This window comes from Pogona vitticeps, chromosome 4 (assembly GCF_051106095.1).
Source record: "Pogona vitticeps strain Pit_001003342236 chromosome 4, PviZW2.1, whole genome shotgun sequence".
Lineage (NCBI taxonomy): Eukaryota > Metazoa > Chordata > Lepidosauria > Squamata > Agamidae > Pogona > Pogona vitticeps.
In genome coordinates this window covers 214,201,248-214,227,006 of record NC_135786.1, presented here as the reverse complement: position 1 = coordinate 214,227,006, position 25,759 = coordinate 214,201,248, and the positions used below count along the sequence as shown (strand labels likewise).

Below are 25,759 nucleotides of genomic sequence, written 5' to 3'. Positions count from 1 at the left end.
GGGGGGCGGGGCGGGGAAGGAGGCGTGGTCGACTTCGAGGCGGGGCCGGTGGGCAGGTAAAGTTCAGGAGCGGAGAGGCACCGGTTTCGTTCGCCATCAGTTCGGTGATCGGTGCCTCTGGACCGGCTGCCATGGCCACGTTAGTGAAGAAAATTATCAGCACTGCGAAGGCTCCTGCTGCTATAGGGCCTTACAGGTACGGCTGACGTGCAGAGCGCATTGCTCACCTGGGGAACTCGCTGCCACAAGACGGCGAACAATTTGCAGTGCTTTCCCTGGGGGCTGCAGCTGTTCACAGAATCCGATCTGTCCACAGTTGCAATTTAGGATTGTATACTCCTAAAGCCACCAAAATGGCTTTTAGTACTTTAAGGACTAACGAGTTTAAGTTTCCAGGGACTCGATTTGTGAGTCTTTAAGGTGTCCCAAGACTGCTTTTGCTGGAACAGACGAGCAGTCCTACCACCCCCCGGAAATCCTGTCTCCCTGATCAGGGGCAGAGTAATAATTGGGGGGGGGGGGGTTGGCTTTCAAGTGGTAAAAAGAGTAGCAGTATGTACATGGGAGGAAATGGGCTTTAATCTGCAGAAATTCTGTAACAGTGCCCCGTATTCTCCCTAGTACCTTATCTTCGGGACTAAGGCCATGGTCTTGTCCCACTTAGCTGGAATTAAGCCCTATTCATGAAACTTCTGTGTAGAGGTGTATAGTATGTTGTTGTAAACCGTTCAGTCCTATGCTGCTTTCTCAGAAATTAGAGCTACTGATGGAGAGGCAAAAGACTGCACTATTCTATGCATTTACGTGAGAGTTAGGTCAGATGAAATGAATTCGGGTTACTTTGAGTCAACATGAATAAGACTGCAGTCTAAAATCAACTGAAAAGTAATATAAACTTATAGTGCTTATGCTACATAATGTTTTCACCTTTTGGGTGGGGTGTCTCAGGTCTGACCAGTAGTGGAAATTAAAATCATTTAGAATTGGAGAGAAGTGTTTTGTTTTTGAGAGTTCCTATATTTGTTTGTAACCAGTGCAAGTGTGAATCATAAGATCAGAAGGGAGACAGACCTTTTATGATTTATATATAAACTCTACGGATACTTTATCTTTTACATTTCCATTTGCATTCATTCTTTCTCACTTTCTACTTTCAACAAAATAAATCCTTATATTACACAACAACCTGCAATCCAAAGTCAATGAATAACTTTTAGCTGACTGCAGGCTTTTCCAAAAGTGTGCACTGCATCAACTTTGGTTGAGAAATAAGTCTATGTAGAGGTCACTGAAAGTGATAGCTAAGTGATAGCTATACATAATAACTAAATATTAATTGTGATGGATTTATTATTTTTACAAATCATTTCTGAGGTAATAAATTCATTTTTAAAAAACAAGTATCATAAAGGATTATGATTAAGGTACACACAACACATACAGGTAATGCGCATTTTGAACTCTTGTGTGGTTTTTTGAACTTCCTGAAGAGTGCAATTCAATATACTGTACCTATTCTTAGAGATGAAACTCACTGAGCTCAACAGGCCCTACTCAAGGAAACTGTGGAGGATTACAAGCAAAGTCAGTTGCATTGTGCATTACGGCTGTTTTGAAACCATTTAAAAGAAATTCAATATAAGCACATCTTTCTGGGAAGCACTGCCATGTACTTCAGATATCTCAAATGTGCCATGGTTTAATAGCATTTTGTCAGGGACATGGTGGTGCTGTGGGTTAAACTGCAGAAGCCTCTGTGCTGCAAGGTCAGAAGACCAGCAGTCATAAGATCAAATCCACGCGATGTAGTGAGCTCCCGTCGCTTGTCCCATCTCCTGCCAACCTAGCAGTTCGAAAGCATATAAAAATGCAAGTAGATAAATAGGTACCACCACGGTGGGAAGGTAACAGCGTTCCATGTCTAGTCGCGCTGGCCATGTGACCACGGAAGATTGTCTTTGGACAAATGTTGGCTCTATGGCTTGGAGACAGGGCCCACCGCCCTCTAGAGTCAGACACAACTCGATTAAATGTCAAGGGGAACCTTTACCTTTAATAGCATTTAAATAGTATATTTTACATACAAACATCCTATGTTCAGTCCCCCATACCAGTATTTGGAGATTCAGGTAGCAAATGTCAACTGAGACCCCATAGCAAAGAGTGCTGGTGTTAATAACCTGTTTTCCTGAAAATAAGACCTAACCTGAAAATAAGCCCTAGTATGATTTTTCAGGATGCTCGTAATATAAGACCTGCCCCAAAAATAAGCCCCCATTAAGTGAAACCCGACCCTCCACCATTGTGTAGCAACCAGAAGATGATGACATGACAGTATTTGAATAAATGTAGATTGTTGTACATGGAGGGGACATCCCCTGAAAATAAGCCCTAATGTGTTTTTGGAGCAAAAATTAATATAAGACCCTGTCTTATTTTTGGGGTAACACGGTAGGAGCAGCAACACTGAGCAAGAATGGACAGGGAGTCCCGCCAATGTCCTGTTTTCCTATGTGTATTGTTCTCACCTGCCATGGTGGCCAAAATGTGGAGCAAATTGAAATTTTGAAAATTTGTTTCATCGCATGTACACCAGGTCCATACTTTCGTGACTGTGTAAAGAGATTGTGTTTTAAAAATTCAAACTGAATACCAAATTACAATTGCTGCCAGATTTTTTTTCCTGTTAAAAGCAATTAGTTCTAAGAATTCTATTCATGTGTATGAAAAGAGGGTTCATGTCAATGTGATATCTTCACTGATTTGACAACTTCTGTTGTGGGTTTTGGCTGAGCTCAGTCTTTCTGAAATGTTCTTTGTTTAAGCAGCCAGTTAAATATGCATCATAGCTTTTTGTACCCTTTGCGACATTTTAGTTTGGTTGACATCCAAATTCATCCCCACTTCGTTCATTTGCAATTCTCTCTGCTCAAGAACATTAATTAATATATGTAAATTTTCTTGAATCTCTCATGTGAAAAATAGCTGTAGAATAAATTGTTGTAATCCCATCATCTCCTTTCAATTCATGCCATTAAAAGTGGCCACACCAAGGGAGACCAAGGCAAAACAAGGAATTGTGCCATTTCGACTGTGGCCCCTAGTCTCAAGAACAAAATGCCAGCAGAGATAAGCAGGACTGTTTCCCTTCTTATTTTGTGAAAATTGGTAAAGACTGAATTATTTAAAGCTGCCTTTAATAACTGAATCTCTGGGATGCTATCAATAACTACTTTTTCCCTTTAAAAAAATCTATATCTTTAAAGGGTGATTTGTGGTTATAATGTATGTTGTATAACTGTATTTTTATGTGTTTTTTGTTCTTAAGGTGCATTGAAGGATATAAGTTTTATTTTTTTGTTTAAACTGCCCAGAGTAGTGTTTCCACAAATGGGGCAGTATATAAATTTAATAAATCAATATTCAAGGCTTGACTTGTTCCAGTTGCATTTTTCAGTCTTTAGTGGAAAACTGAACTTCATTGAAAGATTAATCAGTGTGAGAAAAATAAAAGGAAAAAGGGAGTCCCTGTCTGTCTGGAGTCCACTTTAGTACAGCTTCTTTTGAAGGAGATGCTGCTGTCTTGTCTTTAACGAGATGCCAATGTTTCAGACATTTCCTTCCCCAACATCATAGAGTTATGACTAATATCGGCTTTGATTCTTTCATAGAATATGTTTTGAACATAACTAAATATCTACAGATAAAAATGTTACAGTATTTTGATTGAGACAAGATACCAGTATTTAATATTTGCTGTTGTTTAGTTGTTAAGTCGTGTAGGACACTTCGTGACCTCATGGACTAGAGCACACCAGGCCCTCCTGTCTTCCACTGCCTCCTGGAGTTGGGTCAAACTCATGTTGGTAGCTTTGACACTGTCCAACCATCTTGTCCTCTGACGTCCCCTTCTCCTCTTGCCTTCACACTTTCCCAACATCGGTGTCTTTTCCAGGGAGTCTTCTCTTCTCATGATATGGCCAAAGTATTGGAGCCCCAGCTTCAGGATCTGTCCTTCCAGTGAGTACTCAAGATTGATTTCATTCAGAATAGATAGGTTTGATCTCCTTGCAGTCCAGGGGACTCTCAAGAGTCTCCTCCAGCACCACAATTCAAAAGCATCAATTCTTTGGCAGTCAGCCTTCTTTATGGTCCAGCTCTCACTTCCTCACATCGCTACTGGAAAAACCTTAGCTTTGACTATGTGAACCTTTGCTGGCAAGGTGATGTCTCTGATTTTTAAGATGCTGTCTAGGTTTGCCATCGCTTTCCTCCCAAGAAGCAGGTATCTTTTGATTTCGTGGCTGCTGTCACCCTCTGCAGTGATCATGGAGCTCAAGAAAGTAAAATCTGTCACTGCCTATATATCTTCCCCTTCTATTTGCCAGGAGGTGATGGGACCAGTGGCCATGATCTTAGTTTTTTTGATGTTGAGCTTCAGATCATTTTGGTGCTCTCCTCTTTCACCTTCATTAAGAGGTTCTTTAATTCCTCCTCACTTTCTGCCATCATAGTCGTATCATCTGCATATCTGAGGTTGTTGATATTTCTTCTGGCAATCTTAATTCCGGCTTGGGATTCCTCCAGTCCAGCCTTTCACATGATGTATTCTGCTTATGTTAAATAAGCAGGGAGACAATATACAGCCTTGTTGCACACCTTTCCCAATTTCGAACCAATCAGTTGTCCCATATCCAGTTCTAACTGTTGCTTCCTGTCCCACGTATAGGTTTCTCAGGAGATAGATAAGGTGGTCAGGCACTCCCATTTCTTGAAGAACTTGCCATAGTTTGCTGTGGTCCACACAGTCAAAGGCTTTTGCGTAGTCAATGAAGCAGAAGTAGATGTTCTTCTGAAACTCTCTGGCTTTCTCCATAATCCAGCGCACAGCAAGGCTATGAGGTTGCTAGATGTAACCTGGCTGATTGCACCCTTTCATTCTAACTTGGCTTTGCACATTTCAAGTGTCAGTCTTGGTTTTAAGCTAGATGTTCTGTTGTTTCATGAGAAGCAGCCATAGATCTTGAACAAAGTGATGGAGTGGGAGGGTGCAACATATTTCCTCAGATGGTTTTCTTTAAGCTGAGTCTCTCTCTTTGATAGTTGTCCTCCTGTAACAGTATGTCTTTGGATACTAGTTTGGGAGGAAACAGCAGCAGAAGACTTCCTAGAAGCATCTGATTGGCCATTGTAAGCACAGGATGCTGGATAAGCTGAGCTTTTGGTCTGATGCAGCAAGCCTTGTCTTGTAATTTCAAAAATCTACAAAATATGTGTGTGCTTTTTAAAACAGGAACTCTTTGGAAAATCGATCCATTTTCAAAAGTAAGCCAAGATGTTAAGAGGCAGAAGTTAAATCTCTCCATTTCTTTCTCCCCCTCCCCCTCCCCCTCCATCTCTTTTTCTCTTTTTACTGTGCTGTTCAACCTTAGTCAAGCAGTGTTAGTAGACCGGACCATGTATATCGCAGGACAGCTAGGCATGGATCCTGCAAGTGGGCAGCTTGTACCTGGAGGAGCAAAGGAGCAAGCCAAACAGGTAAAGTTTTGTCTCACTGTCATTATCTGTATAGCTTGTGTTTCTGGGATGCCCACTAGGCTTGAAAATTATATTCAGATATGGATGGTGTTTCAGTGTCTAGTCTCCATGGCCACATAGGTTGGGTCTCTCTGCCTATAGCTGCACACCCAGTTAATCATATAGCTACCAGAGAACATGTAAATCGGGGTACTCTGCCCAGGGATTTCCTGGAATAGCTGTCATTTTCAGGACAGGGTCTCTATTTCCAATTGGTGCAGCAGGGCCAAACTCAACAAAGTGGCTTGTGCATGTTCAAAAACAGCTGCGGTGCAATTGTTCGGCTATCCATTCCATGTTAATTGGCTTTTGAAAATCATGACATACTTGTAACTTCCTTCATAGTTGGGATAAAGTCGGGATGTTCCCCATTTTTCTGCTATAGGCTGAGCAGAAGGGACCTCCATGCCTCACTGAGGGTTCCAGAAGTGCTTTTGTCGATGCCGAGGAAGAAACTGTAAACTGATTACATGGACAATCTGTTTTATAATGGATCTATGTATGATCTTTGTCTTGCTTAGCTAGCAGTTTGTGCTGAAGATCAATAGTTACCTAGGCAGAGCTTTGGGGGACTATTTTCTTCTTTCCCAACCCCTTCAAATTTGGTAACTTATATACCTAGTGAGGAGGTCTTGAAGGACTTGAAAACTCACCTTTGTAACATATTCATGATCCAATGAATTTATAACTCAACTTAGACTTTGGTTTCTGCACATGAGTCACCTGACTACATGGATTTCCCCCCTTTATTCCAAGGTTCTTGTACATGAAATCACAATTCAGATAATGTTAGCTGCTTTAGTTATTTGGATTGATTAATGGAATTCAAGTTTGTTTTTATATTTATGGGCCCTGATGCTTTGAAGTTTTCCTGAATGTTATATATTCCATTATAAATGGCTGGTTTCAAGTTTTAATATGGTATTGTATATAATGCTCCCTTCTGTGAGTCCTTGGAATATGATGGACATGTTTACGTGACAAGAACACATTTGTGTTCCCCTAAGGCCCTTCAAAATATTGGAGAAATTCTGAAAGCTGCTGGTTGTGACTATGGCAATGGTGAGTAAACTTTGGTAATGTAACATACATGTGAAGTGGGGGAAAACGCACAATTTCTACCTTGTTAGAATGTCTGAGGTAGAGCAGTGAAGATTATCTTCTGCATTGCAACTAAGACCCTTTGTTCTTTGCATTTTTACAAATTTGCCCAGTGTTGCAGTTCCCATTTCTGTTTTTAATACAGATAGATTATATTAGCAACCTGTTGATATAATCAACTTCCTGGGCTCTCTTTCAAGGTTTTTCAGAATTTTAATGATGGTGTATTTCACCACCTCCTTTTGGAAGAGTAACTTCTGCTCCTCTGATACCGTGAATTGTTGAATTTCATGTATGATGTCAGCAAGTTGCCTCATCAGTGACTACATTTGGTATTAAGTTATACTCTGCGAAGTGCACAGAACAAGGCAGGATTGTTGTACCTGGGAAACTGCAGACAAATCAGACTTTTTTGGTATGGAATGTAGGTAGAACTGATGAAATAAAATGCTTGAGACAAGTGTGAGAGACACTTGTGGCATGCGCCTATACAGGTTTATAGAGGAGTAAGTCTTCCTGAGTTCAGTGGGGCTCTAAGGAAATGTTCACAGGAATGAAGCCTTAATTATACTTACTTTTTAAAAAAGCTTGAGTATTTGGAACATGGCTTACATAGTTCACAATTTCTAACTTCTAGTGGTAAAGACTACAGTGCTGATGGCTGATATGAAGGATTTTGATGATGTTAATGAAATCTACAAGCAATGTAAGTAGAGACAATGGTGTGTGTAACATTACTGCCATCTGCAAGCATAAGTTGCAAAGCATGCTGAGATGGTCTCCACATAAAACATATCAGTAGATAAGAGAGAGATTGGATGGGGAGGTGAATGATGGCAAAAAGCAATGGGAATGTGTTGTTTTGTTTCTAGTATGTGTAATTTGTGTATTTGTTATTGAACTAGGACTGGGGCGATCCAAGTTCCAATTCCTATCTAACCATGAAGTTCAGTAGGTAACCCTTGGCTAGTCTCTTAGTCTAGCCTAAATCTTACTACTTTGCAAAGACAAGCAAGCAAAATTAGGTTTCCAGATTTAAAACTTCATTCTATCATGGGAAATCTCAATCAGTGTGGGGTCTCACCAGAATCAATCATCTCTCCAAAGCTGTTCAACATCTATATGAGGCTGATGGGGCAACTCATCCAGAGATTTGGAGTGTGCTGTCATCAATATGCTGATGACATGCAGCTCACTCTCTACTTTTAATCTTCAGCGGGGGAAGCCGTGCAGACTCTGGAGCATTATCTGGCCTCAGTTACAGACTGGACGAGAGCTAACAGGTTGAAGTTGAATCCTGACAAGATGGAGATCTTGTTGTTATAAGGGGACCCTGATTGGTTAGGAGGTTCCCTGCCAGGCCTGGATGGGATTACATTCCCCCTGAAAGACCAGGCCCACAATTTGAGTATGCACTGTTGATGGAGAAACAGATCTTGACCATGGCCGGATCTGCCTCTCTTCAACCTGTGAAGATTGCACACCTGTGGCCCTACCTAGACAGGAATTCCACAATAACACTAGTTCATGCATTAGTAATCTTGAAGATTGGCTATTGCAATGCTCTCTACGTAGGACTACCCTTGAAGGTGGTATGGAAGCTGCAACAGGTGCAAAATGCTATAGCCAGGCTGGTTTTGGGTGTTTTGAGATATAATTGTATCTTCCCCCATCCTGGTTAATTAGTACTGTACTGATTGCCTGTGTGCTTCCATGTCAAATTCGAGGTGTTAATGTTGACATACAAATCCCTTAATGGTTTGGGACCTCATTACCTGTTGGAGCGCCTCTCCTTGAGATTTTCCACCTGTACCACATGCTTCTCCCAAGCTTTGATGATGCAGGTGGCCACCCGGAAGGAGTCCTAAAAGTTTATGACCAGGAACCACGCCTTTTCAGTGGCCACCTCCTTGCAGAGTGTGTTACAGGTGGAGGTGCGCCAAGAAATATTTCAAAAGTTAATAAAAACGTTGCTTTTTAAAGATTTTTGCAATTTCCTCCCTTTATAATTGTTTGTATTTATGTTATACCTTGATTCTGTTTGTGTCCATCGTTGCTATCGCAGGCTCTTTTATGGGGTTGTTTTTAGATTATTTTGGGATGGGGGGTTAGGTTCTTACATTTGTGTTTCACATTTGTAAACTGCGCAGAGTAGTGACATGCCACTAGATGGGCAGTATAAACATTTAATGTACAATAAATTATTAGAGTTTCAGAAAGTAACTTTTTTGAGACTGCATGTCAGCTGGAAGATGTTAGGAATTCTACTGTAAAACAATAACTCTTTCAAACTCTTGTCTGATCCAGATCCTGCATCTTGCAAGCAAGAGGTGACATTCATTGCAGCATCAGTATAGAAAGGCTGCTCCAGTTATTTGATGTAACAGAATGCCCTAGTATCCTAATGTTCAGGTTGGCCCATATCTGAGTGTCAAACTGAGTTCCTATACAGAAATGGTGAAGTCATTAAAAGAAACATGTTTTTTGATAGGAGGGGGAATAGGAGGAATTGAAATTCTGGAGAAAATGAGGCAAGCTACTGTATACTTAGTTTTGTTATTGATATGGGCTGTCAACTCAGAACTGACTTACAGCAACCCTAATAGGGCTTTCACAGTAAGTGGGATATTTATGGAGTGGTTTTACCGGCTCCACACTCCCAGTGAGTTTCCATGGCTGAGAGGGGATTCGATCCCTGGATTCTAGAAACTTGATCCATCACTATATCCACTACACCGCATTGGTTGTCCTATACTTAATTTTAGTATGTCTTATAAATGCAAACAAAATGTATCCTGTTGAACTTAGTTTGTTCCTTAAGGTTTCATATTTGGATATATTAAATGTAAAAATGTATTTTAGCTAGAGAAAAGAAAAAAATCACAGTGTCTGAGTTTAAAAAGTGAACATTTGGTCAGTCCCTTTGTTAGGACCAAGCAAAATGCCCAAAATTGTGGGTTTTAAAAATCCAGATAATACTTACCAGGATACTGATGTAACTTGGTTTTAAAGGTTTCAGGGTTCTTTTTAAACAAATAAAGCCACAGCTACTAAACTTAAGGAGTCTAGTACAGCCTGTGTAGCCTCCATAATTAAACTGTAAACCATCCAGAGAGTGCTTTAAATGCTATGGGGCAGTATATAAACAGTACACTTTGCTTTTTGCTTTTGCGTCTGTTACTTTTTCTGATATATGTGAGAGATCTAGAAGTGTGCTCTCAGAAAAGGAACTTCCAATTCCTAGAGTCCTGAATTCATTTCTTGCACACAGAGCGCACTTGCATTCTGGTGCATAATTGGGGGCTTATTCTACCTTATTTGAACTAGTTGATGTTTAGCACAAGAGAAGAAAAAACTGTGTCTGGTGTGATCAAAATGTTCATGAAAATTTCTCTCTTTTTATATGCAGTTTTCAAATGCAACTTTCCAGCCAGAGCAGCTTATCAAGTTGCTGCTCTTCCAAAAGTAAGTTTCTGTTCTATTTCTACAAAATGTATTTTGTCTGTTTCTTGAACATAAACTTGTTTAGATGTAAGGGCTTTAAAGAATTTGCATTGCCTATTGAAGTACAAGCCTATATTTCTCTAATCTGAAGCAAGTCCTAATAAGTTCACTGGGGCTTCCTCTCAAGTAAGTGGATAGCAGCCTCAAAGTCTTGTAGTGCCTTAAAGACTAACTCACTTGCTTCTGTGCTGTTGGCTTCTGCAGACTAGGCTATCTATGTCCCCAAATGCACATTATTCTTTTGAGTTTTTGGTTCGTACATAGAAGTATGAAGGACTGTAGAGAGGAGCCAAGTGGCCATGAAATACAAGGGGTACATTGTCTGGCAGTTCTGCATTCTACAGTGACAAGAGTGTTGTTCTGAATAATTGCAGTGCATGTTTAAGCTTTACAAATATGCCTAGACAGGTCTCTGATTACATGACCATTTGTCTATGATTTACAATTTCTCTGTATGTAAATAACTAAAATCTCTGAGGGTAAAGAGGTGTATCAGACAAGATGAGCTTTAATCCACACAGATGCATGCCACGGTAAATATGATAGCTTTTGAAGTGCTAAAAGACTTTCATTTTATTACAGTGTTCTTGTTTTTTCCCCATAGTATCAAAATCTATGTTTTTTAATAGTTGCTTTGTGAATACAGAATTATAAATTATGTATAAACAACTGCATTCAATCGAGAGGTTTCAGATACCTCACTAAAAAGGAGCTGTACACTGAATTCGCCTTCATTAGGTTGTGGAGTTACTACCATAATACCCGTTGCGATATTTTGTGACTGAGACACAGACAGCTACCACATCAAGGCCTATCCGCTACAGAGGCTTGTTCCAAGGAATTTGTTTTGAATAAATGATTTCCTGTGCAAGTCTTCCTTTCATTTTAATACAGAGTGAAGAGTACTCTAATATGTTGATTCCTTTAAGTGGGTTGGACTGTACTTTCATGAAAACAGGCTCCAAGCAGACAGTTTAATACAGAGCACACACACTTCCTGGCTTTACTAGAAGCAAGTCTTTATAAGCACATACCCTGAACAGTATTCCGCACAGGCTCATCTAGTCAAGGAAAAGTGGTATCATTGGTTTTTTTTTCAGTGGTTTAGGTATCTAGCTGCAGAGTTTGATTTTCTGCTGTTCCTCCTGGAAGAAGGGTCAGCCTGTGTAGTCATGGGCAAGCTGCAGAGTCCCAGGGCACCCCTAGAATAAGGGAATGGTAAACCACTTTTATTTATTTTCTGCCTAGAAAACCCTGGGAAAGGTCGCCATGTTTTAAAATTAACTTAGCAACATAAAATTATTATTATACGCTGGTCTAGTGCTGTATACAGCTCCCGTGGAAATTGTGGTTGTATTCACTTAACATTTTTGCACTAATGGTATACAGTTTTTTATGGACAGAAGTGCTCTCAGCTACCACAAAGCCCCACTGGAGAGAACCATTTGGATTCTATGAGTTTCTGATCTTTTCTGACATCAGATTTGTTGGGAGGTTATTGGTGTGTTTATGCAATCATTACAGGACATCTGCATCATGAATTGATTTTCTAATGAAGTTGACTTCTTTCTTACAGGGTGCACGTGTTGAGATAGAAGCTGTTGCCGTCCATGGACCCCTCCAGGATGCCTCAGCATGACTATAAACCTAGTGCCTCTGTATTTTTTATGGTTCAATCTCACTTGTTGTAGGGCCCAGTTCTCTCCACTGGCTTCTTTCCAGAACTAGTTGTCTTCAGGAATGGAAACCCAACTGAGGTCTTCTGATAGGTGATACTACTTACACAGAGTCCCCTCCCTCTTGGCACCCATCCCATTTTATCATTAAGGTTGTATGGGATTTAATATTTTGAAGAAAACCATGAATGGGACTAGAAGTTAAATGTTCAGGAGGAATGTTAACTAATAAACCAGTTTCATAAAGTTTCATACTTCTTTGCCTAGTGTTAATGTTTTCATAATCTCCAAGTGGAACTTCCCAAAGTAGAAATCCTGGATTGTTGCAGCAGTCAGTTTTACCCACTGGAGATCAAGCTGGTACCATTTCATTAGCTTAACTGAGACCCACTAGTCAAAAGTCTATTCAACACCGCCAAATAAAATTGCATATTCTAACTTGCTTTGTTGTTGTTACATGGCCATCAAGTCGTCTCCGACTTACGGTGAACCTCCCCCCCCCCCAATATGTATTGCCCTCAACAGACTTGCTCAGCTCTTGAATACTCAAACCTGTGGCTCCTAGTAGCCTTACAAATGATCTCAGTAACAGTTATTCATATAAACCAAACCTGGCAAATGTGCTTCAAAAATTTATGCTTGAAGAGCTTTGTAGATTTGTTTCCCAAGCATCAACGTGGGCTTCTCATTAGTACAGGTTATGTGAAAATTCTAAGAGTTGTCTGTGCACTTTCTAACATCTATTAAGAGACAAAAATACATTTAAAATATTGTAAAAATATTTTGTCCCTTTGATTATGGCACTAAAAGTCCTAAGGATAGCTAGTTGTCAGCAGGCCTAATTAAAAAAATGTTAGGTATGATCTGACCACTTTTACTGAAACTTGGTTTGCAGAGTCCCTAACTAGAATACAGCAATTGAAGAGTTTACCTTGTTCACAACTAGAACAGACAGAGATGGGAGAAGAAACAGTGTACGCAGTTGTGAAAAAGTTCATAATGCTGAGATGAATATCCGTTTCAGTTGTCTGAAATTCAGGCATATTCTCTATGCAGATGGGAAGAGGATGCTCTATCCTTGCCTGCCTCTAACTCTGCAGGGTTCTGACTCGCATGGAAAGCTTTATGAATAGCAGATGTTAACCTTTTCAGATTTGTTGTCTTCCCCATGTCATATAGTAAGAAAATGATTATGGGCTAGAGTGACTAAATAAATGGATGTGACATAAAAATAATTTATGTGCTCTCAAATAAGATTTTACTTATGTCAACTCTTCCAGCAATTCTTGGTATAAAGTACTTGGAAATGGTCTACCAGTTCTTCCATCTGGTAGTGCTCTGGGTATGTGCACCTTGCCAAGACCACACATGTGGCTGCACACATAACCCCACTGGCCACAAACATGCTGCATGATCTCAGCTTCTCCATCTCCTAAGACAATAATGATCAACAGGAAAATATATGGTACAACCTCGGGGTGGGTGGGTGGATGGAAATTGCCATATTGTTTTGAAGTACATGATAAAGACATGAATAAAATCCCAAAAAACGGATGTACGAGGTGGAAGAATGGACAAAAAGTCAAGGAGTATACAGTGGTGCCTCGCTTAACAACGTTAATTGGTTCCAAAAAAACATCGCTATGAGAAAACATTGCTAAGCGAAACACCATTTCCCATAGGAATGCATTGAAAACCAGATAATCCATTCCAATGGGAGCGGATTACCGTCCTTAAGTGAAAATCACCATAGGAAACATCGCTAAGCGAAACAATGTTTCCCCCATTGGAATGCATTGAAGCCTATTCAATGCATTTCAATGGTTTTGCGATGTCCATTTTCGCTATTTTTTAAGTGTCTTAAAATGTTCAAAAACAGTTTTAAATGCTTGGAAACATTAGTGCACCTTGTAAAACCTTTGCAAACTTAATTTGGCTTTGTTCTGACTCTTCGTTAATTTTTGGTGAATTCCCCCCCCCCATTGGAATGCATTGAACTGTCGGTTTGACAGCTGTCAAACCGACAGTTCAATGCATTTCAATGGGGGGGAATTCACCAAAAATTAACGTTTAAATGCGTTCCAATGGGCTAAATACCCATTTCAGTGGGCTTTTTTGTTTCGCTTGATGAGGATTTCGTTTAACAGCGATTTCAACAGAATGAATTATCCTCGTCAAGCGAAGCACCACTGTAGTGTTTTGGTGAGCCTTAACTTCAGCTTCTCCCTGTTCCACAGGATTGCCCTATTACTTTCTACTTTATTCCACATCACGCAGATGCTCCTTAAGCATTTTCTTTATTTTGGTGGTTACAATTACATTTCATAGACTTTGAAAATGCATATGAGTCAACCATATCCTACCTCTGCTGATGCAGAATAAAGATTCACTGGCTCAGACACAAGATGGGTGAAGATGATCATGTTCAATGTTTGCATACAGAAAAGTCCTGTAGAATCACATGCTGAATGATTACCGGGCTATACATTTCCTGAATGTGAAATTCCCTCACTGTTCAACTTTGAAACACTTGAAAGCACCAAACGATTCATTTATCATATTTACAGTCAAAATTAATTTGTAAAAGTAAATAGAATTCACACATACTTAGGAAATCTAGAAAGCATTCCAGAAATGTATAATTATACTGCAGAAGCAGTAACTGACTTGAAAGTAATTCCTTAGGTACCAGTAATATATGTTAGCAAGAGTACTATGACTTAATGATTAGAATCTTGATTTTTTTTAATATTAAACATTTCTCACAGTTTTACAACCCATCTCAATGACAGTATAGTGTGTATAGCATACTCCTTTAAAACCAATGATTCTTAAAGGGTAAATGAGATCTGTTTTATCAGCAGACATTTCGCACAACTTCACAGTTCCATCATTTCATGCTAGTTCTCACTCCACAAGTGTTTTCAGGATTGCAAGGGTTATATTTATTAGTTTCAGATAAAGTGAACTGATGCATTTATCAGATTATACTGTAGCAACAGTATTAAGTTCCAGTAGTATAGGTTTGTATTTATTAGATAACTTCACAGAATTATTTTATTGGTGCAATCAAATAATTTATGGCTGGAAGACAAAATGATTCCTATCCTACTTCAGACCATACAGATTTTTCCAGCATTCAATGCAAGATGTAAAGTCACCTGCATACAGTTGCATGCTTTATATTGTTTATGTAGTTCTAAATGAGCCTTGACATGTAATTTTTTAGCTGAAAAGCAAAGTTATTTGGTAACACATAATTCTCTTTAAAGTTGACAGGAGGAGTCACTCTGGCAGAACTGAAGGCTTAACATTGCAATTCCGTAGTGGTGTCTTGGCAACGTGACGTTCTGAACTGCTATCCTTAAAATGTTTTCCACCTAGAGTTCAATCATTGTGGCAAGTCCATACAAGCTGTTATAAAGACCAAGATATTGCAGTATTAATGTTATTTGCACAGCCAAAAATGAAGTCCAGTCAGAAGCCATGAGTCACTCTTCGTTATTAGTAGCTTCTATAATATAAAAACAAATATGTTAGGGGTAGCAATGATCTCTAGACTGGCTTTTTCATACAAATTAAATGATAGACACTTGTGAAACCATATGTTCGTGCAACATATATTATTTCAAAACAAAAACAACATTATAACCAGATAATAGTAGTTCCAGATAAGGTTTTTAATCATGCCATCATCCTGTCTAGTAGAAAAACAAATACCCTATGATTTGCCTGTCTTTCCTCTCACAGCATAATATCCTCAGGCATACATACCTCAACAATTGAGACTTGCAAATTAAGCCCGAGATTACTTTCTAATAATCAGTCACAAAACAAAGGATGGTGGAATGCGGGATACAGAGTTGAGTAAAAACGGATACTATGGCAAGCCACTTGGAGAGTCCTAGTTGTACGTGCTCAGTACATTGTCTAGTTCAACCCTCAGTTTTAAAGGGCTTGAGAGCGCAATCCATTTGCAACTGTCCCTTGTTTTTATGTTATTAATTCCACCTCCTACCTTATACAGAAAATGCATTAAGGAGTGGAAATCTAATAGTCTGTATCAGAAAACATCCTTTTTTAAAATAAATGAACTAGTTTTTGTGGAAGAATGAGGTCAGCTGAAAATGGTAGCTGTTTCTTAACTGGGGAAACTTAATATATAATCTATAAATACAGATTAGATAGTTCCCACCAGTGCAGCAGCAACATAGAAGCCAGGAAGAAATGCTTAACAAAAAACTCAACTCAGTGCAAAACTAATTGTGTATGAGCAGAAAGAAGTCTTCCTCTTCTCAAAGAAAAATGCACCCAAAACTACTTTGCTTTGTACAACAAAGGGGAGAGACACTTCCATTGGACACTTATCTGTTGACTGCCTATCAGTCACTCACAATCCTGTGCAATAAAATGAAGCTTTTATGTTCAAAGTCAAGAGCCAGCCCAAGATACCTTGCTGCCTGAGATAAAGCAGGCACCCTTCTCACCCACCATGACACCAGAGGGTCAGTCAAGTTAATCTGGCATCTTGGAAAATCCCACAAATTAATCTCCCTCTTCCTGTCATTGGTAGACAGTAGTGCTAAATAATTGACAACTGTCCACATTTTCAGGTCATACCTAATCTCCTACTTCAGATATCCACTTCACTCCATGTAAATTGTAGGGCTGATTCTGTTTCTATTTTATTTCAGTAGTATTTGAGACAGCATGATTAATTTTTTTAAAGTCTAGGCAAATTGGACATTTTAGCCTTTAAAGCAAGGTGGGTGACCTATGGGATCTCCAAGTGTTGCTGGACTGCAACTCCATTTATCCCTCACTATGCTGAGATCCAGTGTGGTGCAGTGGATAGAGTAGCAAATTAGGATACAGGAGCCCTGCGTTTAAATCCTTGCTCAACCATGGAAACTCACATGAGGAAGGGTATGTGGAACTGGCAAAGCTACTCCTTAAATATCTCATTTACTTTAAAACCCTATTAGGGTGTTTATAAATTGGTTCTGATCAGATAACATGTAACACATACAATATCAGCCATGCTAGTTATGGCTGATGGAAACTGTAGTCCAACAATATCTTGAGGTCCACTCATTGCCTATCACAGTTCTACAAAGCGAGGTTGCTCTCACAACTATTTTAAAGTCTCTCAGAAAGACTAGAGACACTTGTTGTAATCCACTGTCTACCCTTTGGTTTTTTGATTCAAGTTTCCACCACAACTAATGAAGGACCTTCAGTTTCACAAAAAGGAAACCTCTACCATGGGGTGCAACTGAGCTAAATTAAATACTTGTAATTTTAGAGCTTACTTGAGTGAGTGACAAACCCTTTTGCCCTCCTTTCCATCTGTTCTTTTTTTGTTTCTAGTCAGCTTGTACTTTGTTTTGTTTGTTCTTCAACAGACATGGGAGGGAAGTCATCAAACCTACCTATGATAAACCTACCTCTACTATAAAGAGGTAAAAAGCAAGGCCATGAAAGTAAAGCCGTAACTGTAATCTGATCATGAGCCAAACATGTTTGACAAATAGTAACTATGGAATTTAAAGGGTTTAATTGACCCTTGTATTTTCCAAACATGCCTCTTTTGAAATCTATTGCCTTCAGCTAGCTCATCCATTTCAGAAGGCTTGGGGCCACATTAGAGTCACCAGCTCTTCACTCTAAAAGTTAAGAGTCGAATTTTAACAACAAGGCAGTTCACAGGCTAAGCTCATCCTGCCTATAGTCTGTCCCCTCTCATGTCTTACTCCACTAGATATGAATCTTACACTAGATATGAATCCAGTTAAACAGAAGTGCTTTGATCAGGGTTCTGCACCATTTCATGTCCCTAGTGCAAGGTTTTTTTTAAAGAACATCTTTTCTATGAACGGATCAGAATAGTGAAGATGGAAGGGGCCTATAAGGCCATCAAAGCCTCTGCTCAATGCAGGAATACAAATCAAAGGATATCTGCCAGATGTTTGTCTAAATTTATCTTGAATGCCTCCAATGTTGGAGACCCCCCCCCACACCTCTTGAGGAAATAGGTTCCATTACTGTACTGGTCCAATGGTTAGGAAGTTTTTCCTGATACTCAACTGAAATCTGGCTTCCTGTAACTTGAGCCCGCTGTTGTGTGTCCTGCACCCTGGGTTGATCAAGAACAGATCCTGCCCCTCCTCTCTATGAGAGCCTTTCAAGTATTTGAAAAATGTTATCATACCACACTTCTGTCTTGTTTTCTCAAGGCTAAACATGCCCAGTTCTTTCACTCCTTCCTCATAGGGCTCGGTTTCCAACCCCTTTATCATCCTTGTCACCCTCCTCTGAACTTGTTCCAATTTGTTTGCATCCTTCTTGAAGTGTGGTGTCCAGAACTGGACACAGTACTCAAGATGAGGCCTAAGCAGTGCCAAATAGTACTTTATTTAGTGGAGTTTGTACTTTATTGGTTTGGAGACTATACTTATGTTGTGACCTTAACTCCTTGAAGATCTGACAGAGATGTTCAATGCACTGTCTAGTCAGGTTAAATTGGATCAGTTTTAGCTAGTGTGACCTGAGGATGTGGACAGGACACTTATAGGTATATGCCTATTGTTGACATTCCATTCCTAGGCAAGTTGATTGAGAGGATGGTGGCTGACCAGCTGCAGGTGTTCTTGGAGTAAATGGGATAGCCTAGATCCATTTCATTTGGAGTTCAGGCCATGCCATGGGGCTGAAATGGCATTTGTTGCCCTGCAAGATGTTCTCCTGAGGCAGGCAGGCAGGAGGATCCTCCTAGATCTATCTGCGGCCTTTGATAGTGTCAACCATGGCTATTGAGTTTGGGACTTGGGTTTTGCTTTTTGGTGGTTCTAGTCCTTCCTCACGGGCCAGTCCCCGATTGTACTGCTTAGGGAGGTGTTCTTCACTCTTTGAACCTCTATTATGGGATCTCAAGGGATCAGCCAATTCCTCAGTGCTTTTAATATCTATATGAAGCCACAGGGAGAAGTCATACAAAGATTTACAGTTTGTTGTCATCAATATGTAGATGACATACAGCTCTATCTCTCCTTCATCTGCAGGTGATGCTGTGCGGGTCCTTGAGTGCTGCTTGGACCTGATGAGTTTGTTTGTTTGTTTGTTTGTTTGTTTGTTTATTGTATTTATACCCCGCCTATCTAGTCATTTCGACCACTCTAGGCGGCAGATATTAAGACAGATATTTACTTGGCCTTGATGGGGTTACTCTGCCCCTGAAGGATCAGGTTTGCAGCTTGTGGGTACTCTTGGACTCAGCTCTCTCTATGGAGATGCAAAGGCCTTCTGTGGCCAAGAGTGGCTTTTATGAACATCGTTTGATTGCTCAGCTGTTCCCCTACCTGGATAGGAAATGCCTAACAAGAGTTGTTCATGCATTGGTAGTCTCTAAAATACTACTATAACCTCTATACATAGAGCTGCCCCTGAAGTCAGTACAGAAACATCAGCAGGTAGAAAATGCAGTGGCTAGACTGATTACAGGTACCAACACATCTGAACATATACCCCCAGTCTTGGCATTTCTTCATTGACTGTTAGTTTCTGTGCTCAATTTAAGGCACTGGTCAAAACTTATAAAGCGCTTAACAGTTTAGAACCTTGATATTTGGCCAAACATCTTTCCTGTAAAATAGCTACCCGTTCCACCTGCTCCATGAAGTCACTGGAGTTAAGAACTGTAACACCCAGGGAGGCCAAAATATCCAACACTAGGAACCAAGCTTTCTCAGTTGTGGCCCTTCCCTCTGGAATAAATTTTCCAGAGGTTCGACAGGCACTTTCACGTTCTGTTTTTGGGAAGTGAATTAAGACAGAATTATATAAAGCTGCCTTCTACTAGTGTGAATATTATCCTGAGATGCTCAAATGAGTTCTCATTTGTGTATTTCTATTTAAAACTAAGTTTATTGTTTAAGCTTGTGACGGGGTTTATTGTATTTATTATATGGTGTTTTATTATGATTTTACTGAATTTTATGAACTACTCATAGAATGATAATACTGAAGGGGCGGTATAGAAGTAGAAAAATAACAAACAAAAAAATGAATGTAGGACACATCCAGATGTGTGTGGGTCTTTTTAAAAGGACAAATATCATAGCTAATGACGTAAAACATAAGCAGGTGCATAGATGAAAAGGCCTGAAGTATGCTGTTTAAATCTCTCCTATATTTAAGGCCAGAACTACCCTGGAGTTGCTAACAAAAGATTATGAATATCAACACAGCTTTATGAGCTCCTAAGATATTAATCCTTTACTTGTCTATCAACATACCTATCTCTTCTGTTGCTGCTGGTGCTGTAGCTTCTCCCGTTTCTTCTTCTTTTGTTTCAGAGCCCGCACTTACTATCTCATGGTGCATCTCAGTTTCCGTCTTTTCTCCTGTCTCACCTGGAAGAGTAACCATAGAGATCAAGCCAGGAAACACTAAAAGAGTACTCAGTGGCCCAGCACTTTATGGATGTCATTTTCCTTTATATAAAAAAAGAAGAGATGGGCGAAGCACAAGTAACATTCAGCACCTGCCAGCTGACATATTATGTCTTAAGTGGACCTACCACTGTGTTCTCTGTTTCTCTTTATAACGATCCCTGTCAATTGGCTTAGTCCCTAAATTATGCATGTATTTAGAACACTAATGTGAAACTAAGTTAACAATCCCTTTGCAAAAAGCCCATTCTATAGGTTTTGTCTACCTTCATTAATTGTGTCAGACAAGTAAGTTCATGTAAACAGAATCTGAACTCACAGAAGCAGTAATCAATTTGGTCATCATTCAAATCATATGGCTTTATTCCCCACACCAGTGGTCCCTAAACTTTTTGACACAAGGGACCAGTTTAGTTGAAGACCATTCTCCCAAGGACTGGGGGGTGGGTGGTACATTTTATGCAGTAGGTTGTTGGAGGATAGCTTTGAATCGAGCTCAATTTCACACCAGTAACAAAGAAATGGTGAGCAGCAATCGAAGCTCCACCTCCTGTTAGATCAGCAGTGGTTTAGAAGCTAATAGGAGTGCAGGCTCCTATTATATTCTAATGCCACAGGCCCAGCTGTTCTAGCAGCACCAGGAGGGGAGCAGGGAGCAAAGCTCTGCCTCCTGTCAGATCAGCAGGGGCATTAGAACCTAATAGGAATACGCTGACAGGAGGCGGAGCTTCGCTCGCCACTCACCTCCTGCTCACCGCTCATGTATCCCGGCAGCCCAGTCCTTCCAAGGCCACAGACCTGTACAGGTCCGCAGCCCAGGGGTTGAGGACCCCTAGGGCCTACACAATGCTTTTTGCAGATGTACTACCACCTGTGTCAAAAGACTAACAGAGTAAGGTATTCTCAAAGGTATCATGCCCAGTGTCCTCTCAGCGCTATGGGAACTCGTATTCAGTGGTAATATACCTCCAATTGCTAGATGGCAGTGCCCCCCCCCAAAAATTCAGATTCTCATCCTTTTCTCCTTTATATTAAATATTCCAAAAGGACATTTCTAGTCACTGTTGGATATGATGGACCTCTGATTTAGCAAATATTAGGATGCACTGACTGAACCCCAGAAAATCCTTAAAGGACAAAAGAAATAAATTGATGTCAGAGTTCATGATGGGTGGATCTAGCCACAAATCAGAATGGCTTTGTGCCACTGTATTCTGTAACCATCCCCGTGCTATGGCTTCTCACGCACCCAGTCACCCATTACCTACTCACCATAAATGACTGAGATATACTATATAAACTAAAATAGTCACAATGGGTAGTACTGAGCTCATTCAGAAGAACTCTTCACCATTTTCCAAAACTTCTATAGAGAAGATACCTGCAGTCTCTTTATTTGCAAATGCTATGTTGAAATTCGTTGGACAAAAAAAATATCTGCCCTCAGGTCCTGGTATCAAAAATTCATTAATCTCAGTTGAATCTGCAATATAGGTCAGAACATGACTTCTGTATCTGTAAGAAGGCATTTATTACCCTCAGTTTGCTGTTCCTCTTCATCCACTTGCAGTTCCTTTACAATTTCCATCACAAGATTAGCACTTTCTTCTGCCACAGGCTCAGGTGTGTCTTGCTGTGACGATTCAACAGATTCAGGCTTACTGTCATGTATAGTTTGAGGAACCAAACCGTCAGCAGCTTCGCTGGCATCCCAAGGTTCAAGAACAACCTCCTTGGATGGTTCCACAGGCAAAGGCTCACCAGCTTCTAAAAGAGGTGGAGACAAAGGTCCACTACTGTCCAATGTCTCTTCCAGTGTCACTGGCTGAGGCTCTGTGCCTTCAGGGTCTACTCTCTGACAGGTAGAAAGGGCACAACTTGTTATTCCTGGAATCAAAACATCTGCCTCCTCTTTGGCCAAACCCTCACTGAGTTTTGTTCCATGAGGTTCAAGCTCTGCTTTCTTTATTGCAACAAGTTTGCACTGGTCAGATATTGTGTCATTTTCTTTCGTGATGGGTAAGTTGTCATCTGATTTGTCAAGAAATCATGTATTTTGAAAAGGAAAAAGACAAGAACATAAACTGTTATTTATAACCATTGGCAATAATGTGATTTTAAATTATTTCTACTTTCTGCGTATCATTTGCCTCTCATAACACCATTTGTTGCTCCCCTGTTATATGATGCATATTTTTCAGGAAATAGATGACATAGACACTTGTGCCATATTACATTTATTAGTCTTTAAGGTACCAAAAGACTTCTTGTTGCTCCTGAAATGCTCTTACTATTCTGGAAATTATTACTCAGACAATCTAGATCCACATATTATTAAAATTTACGTCCTATCTATTTATAAGATCATTGTCCTGCCATTATGTGGTTCCCATACTCATACACAGCTAAAGGAATAATTTATGATAATATACATTACTCCACCAATCGCCACCAGAGGATATTCTGGGTCTACTTTTCTGGTGCTAAGAGAGTAGCCACGTTAGCCCATGACAACAATAAACAACACAAAGAAAGTTACTGAAGCTTTAAAGGATAACAGCTGGAATCTTATTGCTGATTTGTGTTTACTTTGCATAAGGGAAATTGTGTTAACTCTGGACAGCATATTCCCACTCATTAATAAAATGTTGGTTGTGTTCCCAAGCACAAAATCAGACACACACCCAGGAATGTACCCAGTATCTCAATAGTGCATAACAACCTGCCACCAAGACTTAAGTGATTTCCTTTATGCAAAGCATTAAACACCAACAGGATTCCGATCAAAACTTCTCATTCAGCTCAGGTTTTTGTGGATTTGATCAAAGGCAAGGGGTGTTGCCTCAGTTGAAAGATGTGGAATATGCAGGTGGCACTGTAGGTGCCCCTAGAGTTGTCCTTATTTTTCTATTAGTTTCACATGTTAGGAGAAACATGGAGTTGTCAGTCAGCCAGAAAAGGCTTAGAAGCAGGAAAGCAGAGTGAAGATTATCACGCTATAGGTTGAAAGCAGAGACATCATAGTCCAGTTGCTTTCTTCCCTGTCCACATCAGCAAGTCTGAATGAGCCACTAAGGCAAACATAGGCTGAAATCCTGCTTAGCACAGTAAGTCACAACTACAGCAGGCCCATTGAATCAGTGGGGATTTAGCAAGTCAGCTCCTCTGTATGTTCCACTGATTTAATGGGCTCATGCTAGTTGTGACTTACTCTACTAAGCAAAAGCATGATATCAGCATAATATATTCCCAAGCTTATGGCTCCAAGTCACAATCAAGAACTAGCTTCTGAATCAACTGAAGCTGCAGTCTGCTGTCAAGGATGGCTCCTTGTACAGTATATTACAGTTGCCAAGTTGAGAGAGTACCATGGTATGCACACACAAAAAACCAGCAACATCCTTAAATATCCAGAAAGAATACTACTGTATAGCAAAAAGGTGGCTAAATGTATTGTGATTGTAACTCACACTTGAGGAAATCTTATTTAAGAACATCCTCAAGCTCGAAGTATGTATGGTCTTTGTAAGACAGATACAATCATTGCTTCCCGATTGTTTCAGTTTCCATTATTGTATAAACAATTCCATCTTATCCCATCTACATCCCAGTTCATGTACAGGCTGTGCATGACTGGGGCAAGGGGCACCCCCCCCAAGTTGGTGTAAATTGCCCTCATTAACTCAATCTACAAGCGACCACCAAATGTATGCATCCTCATCCAGTTCGCAACAGGCTCTACACTGCCAGGGTAGGATTTTTATGTAAAGATATCTTAAGCTAGTTGTTATTTGCATTACTGATGACCAAATACCGGAGCAATAGCTTTAACAAAAGAACAACCCATGACAAACAAACTAGGCAGAATATACCTTCCATGTTCTGGTTACTTCCACCTCTGTGTGCTCCAGAGAGTGTAATGGGGGGGGGGGGGAGGGAGAGAAGCCTCTGGAGTTTGTACTTTTATAGCAGGATGATGAACATCGTAGCCCTCCAAATCCTGTAGCTCTGCAAATCCCATTATCCCCAACCAACATTCCCAAGGATGAAAAATCCTTAGAGTTTTAGTCCAACAACATGCATTTAATTATTAGGCAAAACCTATTAGGTACAACATGAATTTGACCAAGCATGAACTTGGCCAAACTCCGGGAGGCAGTGGAAGACAGGAGGGCCTGCCATGCTCTGGTCCGTGGGGGTCACACAACTGAATGACTAAACAACAACATTAGGTACAACCGCCATCCTGCTGGCCAGTATGAATGATCATACTCTCTAGGTGATGGAGGTTGCAATCCAGCAATTTAAAGACACCTGAATTAAGAAGACAGACTTGTTTAGAGATAATCTGTGGTCCTATTTGAAGACAGAAAACAGATTCAGTAAATGAATAAATCAGGGCAGGCAGCTATAGAGGAGGGCAAGGGTCTTGACTTCCGAAGGAGCTGCTTAGAAGCAAATAAAAAGTTCAGCGACAACAGCTGGTCACCTCCTGGAGCTCCCCCCGCCCCCACTTTTTGAGAAGGTCCAGGAGCTTCATGGTAGACGACTGAGGTCCGAGGGTCCCAGCCAGGAATGCCCTCCAGACACAGGCGTGCCCTTCTTACCGACCCTTCCTCAGCCTTAGTACCGGGGGAGGCATTTCTACACCCAGGCATGCAAAGGGAGGGGGAACCGCTCAGCGGGCTGGCTCGCCCCGGCCCCCGGCCACTGCAGCTAGCCCAGCCGAACAAGCCCAAGAGCCAAGAGGGTGCCTCTCACCGCACTTCTTCAGACCGTTGGCGTCCGGGGACGTGGAAGCCGGCCGGCTGCCGTCTTTGACTTGGGTCTGAGCGCTGCTCGAGCACCCCATGGCGGGACAAGCAGGAGGAGGAGGAGGAGGAGGAGTGGGGACCCCCGACTCCGCGCTCTGCCGCGCAAAAGGAGAGGAGGAGGCGGCCGGGGCAGCTTCCCCTGGGCTGCGCCGCTACAGGATGAGGGGGAACCGACGAGGCTGGCTCGCCTCCAGCCGAAAAGGGATGAGCGTCGCGGCGGCGGCGGTGGCGGCGACAGCAACCCCCGCGACCAGCAAGCAGCAGGTGCCTCCTCTCCCTCTCTCCCTCCCGCTCCCTCTTGTGGGCGCCGAGCTCCCCTCCCTGCCTCCCGCCCCCGCGGCCCCCCGCCGAGCGGCGCTGGCCGAGGAAGTTCCCTCCCATAGGCTCGCGCCGGGCCGAGTGTTTACCGCCCGAGCTCCGTTGCCATAAGAACGGCGCGGCCAGGGGTAGCCGAACTCCTCGGGTTCGCTTCGCTGCCAACTTTTTTGGCAGCCTTCGGCCGCCGCGCGGGGCAGCGGGAGCGCACGGCGCAGGCGCGCCCGGGGAAGTGGCGCGGAGGGGAAGAGGGGTGGTGTGGGGTGAGGCGCAGAAGGGCGAGCGAGGTCACGAGGGGAAGCGCGGCACGTGGCGTCCGCCG

General features: G+C 41.3%; 2 protein-coding genes across 3 annotated transcripts; one reads left to right on the top strand and one right to left on the bottom strand.

Moving 5' to 3' along the window:
* Positions 1–4: 4 nt before the first annotated feature.
* RIDA (reactive intermediate imine deaminase A) lies at positions 5–12,112 on the top strand. Its single transcript, XM_020785395.3, has 6 exons — positions 5–196; positions 5,433–5,538; positions 6,585–6,639; positions 7,316–7,384; positions 10,088–10,143; positions 11,759–12,112. The coding sequence occupies exons 1-6, from the start codon at positions 132–134 to the stop codon at positions 11,819–11,821; spliced, it is 414 nt and encodes a 137-aa protein (XP_020641054.3). The 5' UTR covers positions 5–131; the 3' UTR covers positions 11,822–12,112.
* A 2,026-nt stretch (positions 12,113–14,138) lies between these two features.
* Positions 14,139–25,304, bottom strand: ERICH5 (glutamate rich 5). 2 transcript variants are annotated; one of them, XM_020785415.3, is made up of 4 exons: positions 25,070–25,304; positions 21,845–22,339; positions 20,153–20,269; positions 14,139–15,372 (listed from the first exon to the last, which is right to left on the bottom strand). In XM_020785415.3, the coding sequence occupies exons 1-4, from the start codon at positions 25,158–25,160 to the stop codon at positions 15,350–15,352; spliced, it is 726 nt and encodes a 241-aa protein (XP_020641074.3). In that variant the 5' UTR covers positions 25,161–25,304; the 3' UTR covers positions 14,139–15,349. The 2 variants fall into 2 exon arrangements, with proteins under 2 accessions (XP_020641074.3, XP_020641073.3); XM_020785414.3 differs by lacking the exon at positions 25,070–25,304 and adding an exon at positions 24,181–24,796.
* Between the last annotated feature and the right edge of the window lie 455 nt (positions 25,305–25,759).

Bases quoted from the DNA above. Each gene is read 5' to 3' on its own strand.
- RIDA (XM_020785395.3), top strand. From the start codon at position 132: ATGGCCACGTTAGTGAAGAAAATTATCAGCACTGCGAAGGCTCCTGCT. The intron at 197-5,432 runs GTACGGCTGACG...GTTCAACCTTAG, and splicing joins GCTGCTATAGGGCCTTACAG to TCAAGCAGTGTTAGTAGACC. The intron at 10,144-11,758 runs GTAAGTTTCTGT...TCTTTCTTACAG, and splicing joins AAGTTGCTGCTCTTCCAAAA to GGTGCACGTGTTGAGATAGA.
- ERICH5 (XM_020785415.3), bottom strand. From the start codon at position 25,160: ATGGGGTGCTCGAGCAGCGCTCAGACCCAAGTCAAAGACGGCAGCCGG. The intron at 22,340-25,069 runs GTGAGAGGCACC...TTGACAAATCAG, and splicing joins CAACGGTCTGAAGAAGTGCG to ATGACAACTTACCCATCACG. The intron at 15,373-20,152 runs GTATGTTGATAG...TTTATATTATAG, and splicing joins AGCAGCAACAGAAGAGATAG to AAGCTACTAATAACGAAGAG.